At 33.1% G+C, this 4094-nt stretch overlaps 1 protein-coding gene across 1 annotated transcript; it reads right to left on the reverse strand.

Annotated features, from left to right (window-relative positions):
- Positions 1 to 2135: 2135 nt before the first annotated feature.
- Positions 2136 to 3737, reverse strand: LOC131612095 (3-ketoacyl-CoA synthase 5-like). The gene has a single exon (XM_058883910.1). It carries the CDS (start codon positions 3725 to 3727, stop codon positions 2273 to 2275), a length of 1455 nt encoding a protein of 484 aa, XP_058739893.1. The 5' UTR covers positions 3728 to 3737; the 3' UTR covers positions 2136 to 2272.
- Between the last annotated feature and the right edge of the window lie 357 nt (positions 3738 to 4094).

Consider the following 4094-nt stretch of genomic DNA (forward strand, 5'->3'; position numbering starts at 1 on the left):
AAGATTAATTTTAGGATGCCAAGTTATTTAATTAATCCAATTAGAAACTAACTATATAAAAACACAAATAAAAAACAAGAAAAATTATTACACTTTATGAGAATAGGGGTACATTTGTTCAATGGGGATACAATAAAGCAATTGAAATAAAATCCCATCAAACAATAAAAAAATGAATTTAACATTTAACTATTATTAAAAATTGGTTAAATCGATCAATTAAGCTAATAAAAAGTAATTGGCAAAACTAAACAATTTTTTATGTCATTAGGGTCAAGCTGCAGTTTATGGAAGGCATCCCTGAATAAGACGTTAACGGAGCTACCAGGATCTACTAAGATTCACGTGATATCCTAGTTCGCATGTTGCTCAGTGATGGCCAAGGGATCATCATCGTGAGAGTTGATTTCGAGGGCGTCCTCCTTGAAGAATGGGATGTGAACCATTGTTTTTCCTAGGGTGCATCTGGGAAATCCAGGGGATATTACCTTTGTTGCAAACACCTACCTTGCGTATTTCCTTCAGGAGGATATAAAGATACGTCTATCGGCAAAAACTCCGGCAATTGTGTTTGTTGTAAGCTAGAGTTTTGTCAGTCATCTTCGGAGGGAAGATGGAGTGAGTTGGAGTAGGAGTGTGGTCCAGGTTAGTCTTATCGGGGTACCATTGTGGGCACCACTGTACTAGTAAAAAAGTATACGTGTGCTTGTTCTTTGTACTGGGGCCGGGGGCTAAGATGCCTTTGTAGGTATATTATGATGTATAGTGGTTAAGGCTTGCCCAGAACGGTAAGAAGCCTTATACGATGGTGTTTTACGGTGGTCTTATGAGTTCTGCTCACGTGAGGTGTGATGCTTTGTAGATGAACGATGTGCTTATGTATAAGCGTATAAGGGGTCTGATTAGTATGAGTTATGATTTGTCCTTCCTCCTACAACAAAGGTGTATTTATAGAGACCTCGAGGGCCTATTAATTAAATATATATTTTAAATTTAATACTATTAAAATATCCATAAAATCCAAAAATACATAATATTTTTAATTTGACACAATTACAAATTTAACTCCACATAAAAATCACAAGTCTATAATATGTGTAAAAAATAAAATATTACTCACTTAATTGCAAATAAAAATATTAAGAAATTTTAAGTTAATGTATATTTATTTGTAAAATAAAGGAACAAAATGTTACGGGGATTTCATATTTTATCTTACCTGGTCTTCTAATTGTACTTACAGTTGATACCGGTAAAAAAAGTATTGTTTCAGTGAGCTAAAAGCAAATAAAATATTAAAATAATTGGTAAAACAAATTATTTAAGTTACACATATTACATAATTACTCATTTTAGAGAAAATTGAGTGATATTGGTTGAGAAGAAGAGATACTTGTTTCATTCTTGTGATATTTTTCTATATTAAAACCAAATTTTTTGAGTTGATGATATAATAACTAATTCTAATTAAAAAATAAGAGATGAAAATTTAATTCTTGTACAGAAAAAGTGGAGAAAGCTTTGGTTATTAAAGGCAAAGGCAGATACACGCGGTGTTTTACTCCCACATCGATACTATTAAAAAAAGTGGAGAAAGCTTTGGTTATTAAAAGCAAAGGCAGATACATTAACCTTCATCTCAAAAACATGAATCCAATCCAAAGTAATGACCTGCTTGAACTGCCGGTTTTGAGCAGTTTTAGCGGTTCTGGTTCGGTTCACTGGTTTCTCACCCGGTTTTGTGCAAATGGGTTTTTTGGCAATGTTATATTGGACCGGATGAGGTCTAGTTACCGGTTGAATCGATTGGTCAAGTCTGGTTTAGTGGTTTTAATATCATTGATGTTGACGAGGTCTGGTTATAGGTTGAACCTCAGGTCTGATTTTAATATCATTGATGTTGACAATCAAAAAATTATTAAATTGTAATGGTAATCTCTCAATTAATGAATTTTGAAACAAAAGCAAGAGTTTCAAATAGTTAAATATAAAATAAAATAATATAGTGCTTTTTTATTTAAATTCCATAGATTTAATTGAACCTCTTCAAACGAGCTCTTCTAAAATTGGTCATCACCTTAAAGAGATTAAAAAAACAATAATAAAAATAAAAATTGACAGTTCATTAATAATATATGAGATAACACAATATTTTAACTAGACAAACATATCTAATAATGGAGGGGGGAGTATATAAATACTCCATCAATATGAGTGGAAATACCTAAAAGTTATGAATAGCATAACAACTATAGAACTATTAACTCATATACTAGTTATCTAAAATTGGGTATTGATGAATGCAATCGCACCATGGTCCATTATGAGACTCACCAACTATTGGCCTAATACACTTCAAAACAACACTACAACTCTTCAAACCAATCCCAAATCCAAGTTGCCAAATGTTATCTCCTTTCTGCACTTTTTCCTTGGCTTCCAAGTAAGCAAGTTCATACCACAATGATGAAGAAGATTGATTTCCAAATCTATGCAATGTCATCAGAGCAGCTTCAATCTCTCTATCACCAAGCTTCAACCCTTTTCCTACTTCTCTTATCACCGATTTCCATGTACACGGTAAGCAAAAATGTTGTATCACAGTCTTGAAATTCGGCACATAAACACCCTCGGATTTCATTAAGTTAAACCTCTTGTTTATCAGAGAAACACCATACAAAAATTTCTCAGAAATTGGTAACATTTCAGAACCCAAGATTGAAATGTTTGAACCAAGTGTTTCCCTAGCTACTTGAGGTAATATATCCTTCTTCACTGTCACACCAAGTTTTCCGTTTGAATCTTCTTCTCGTATCAAAGAAAAATAAGCTTTATCATCGAAACCTCTATGTGTTCTAACTGTCCGAAGTACCAAATATTTTGCGTTTTTACGCGCTTCTTTTTTGTTTGAGAGAAGAATAGCTGCACTTCCCATTCTAAAGAGACAGTTAAGAAACAACTTTGATTTTTCTTTACCTGAATACAATCCACCGGACAAAATCTCTGTGCTTAAAACAATAGCAGTAGAGTTTTTGTGAACTCTTAGAAGATTGTGAGCCATGTCAATGGAAAGAGCACTAGCACTGCACCCCATACCAGAGACATTATAGCTTTTAATGTCACTTCTCATAGCATATTTGTTAACAATGAAAGATGTTAAAGAAGGTGAAGGACAAAAACTGCTACAGTTTAAGATAAGTATGTCTATATCAAATGGTGAAAGTTTTGTTTTTGCAAGAAGATCATCCATGACAGGGAAAAGAACCATGTGAAGTTCTTTGATAGATTCTGAATGTTCGGTTTTTGGTGGAATGTAAAGAAGTGATGGAGGGAGAAAAGTTTCTTCACTAAGGCCAGAAGAATGAAGGACTTTTTCCATGAAGGAAATACTTTCGTTGTCGAAACATTCAAACAAAGAAGCATTTTCAAGGAATGTTGAGAAAGGTACCCTACAATGATTTGGTGGTTTAAGACATGAGAAATCAATGAGGTAAACAGGAGAGGGTTTTGAGAACAAGTGTTTTAGAAGGAAAGAAAGTAGGACAAAACATGGGAAGAGAAAATGGAACACTGGTTCATAGTTTTTCTGAAGCAAGAAGGATTCAATACATGTTACTAGTGTTATGGTAGAGAGCCATAGGAAACTTGAGAATGTTGCAAAGAGATGGTTTGATAAGAGAGTAAAGTTTGAGCATTCATTGAAGAGAGACTTGGTAGTGGCTTCCATTATTGTGATAATAATGGGTGTGAGTTTTAAGGCCAATGCACAAGAAGTTACATATAAATAGATGATCTCATTTGAGGAAAAATTAATAGTTGGATTAAAAAGCATCAAATAAATAATAAAAGTAGTGAAAAGAGAAACTTCATACATTTGAACTTTGAAATATGAATAAAGTGATTCAATGAGAAGGAAAAAGTATGGCAACAATTTTTCTTTCGAATTTTTTAATTTCATAATTTTTAAATAAAAATAATTATAATTATTGGTAGAGTGGTCTATTAAATTCGCGAGTGTGGTGGTGTAGTTCTTCCTATGGTCTTTTTGACTCTTTTCCACGTGTTTATGTCGTTGAGAGGTCTGTTTAGAATTA

Source organism: Vicia villosa, linkage group LG1 (genome assembly GCF_029867415.1).
Source record: "Vicia villosa cultivar HV-30 ecotype Madison, WI linkage group LG1, Vvil1.0, whole genome shotgun sequence".
Lineage (NCBI taxonomy): Eukaryota > Viridiplantae > Streptophyta > Magnoliopsida > Fabales > Fabaceae > Vicia > Vicia villosa.

What these genes read in the sequence shown, in the direction of transcription:
- LOC131612095 (XM_058883910.1), bottom strand. Translation starts at nt 3,727, where the DNA reads ATGGAAGCCACTACCAAGTCTCTCTTCAATGAATGCTCAAACTTTACT.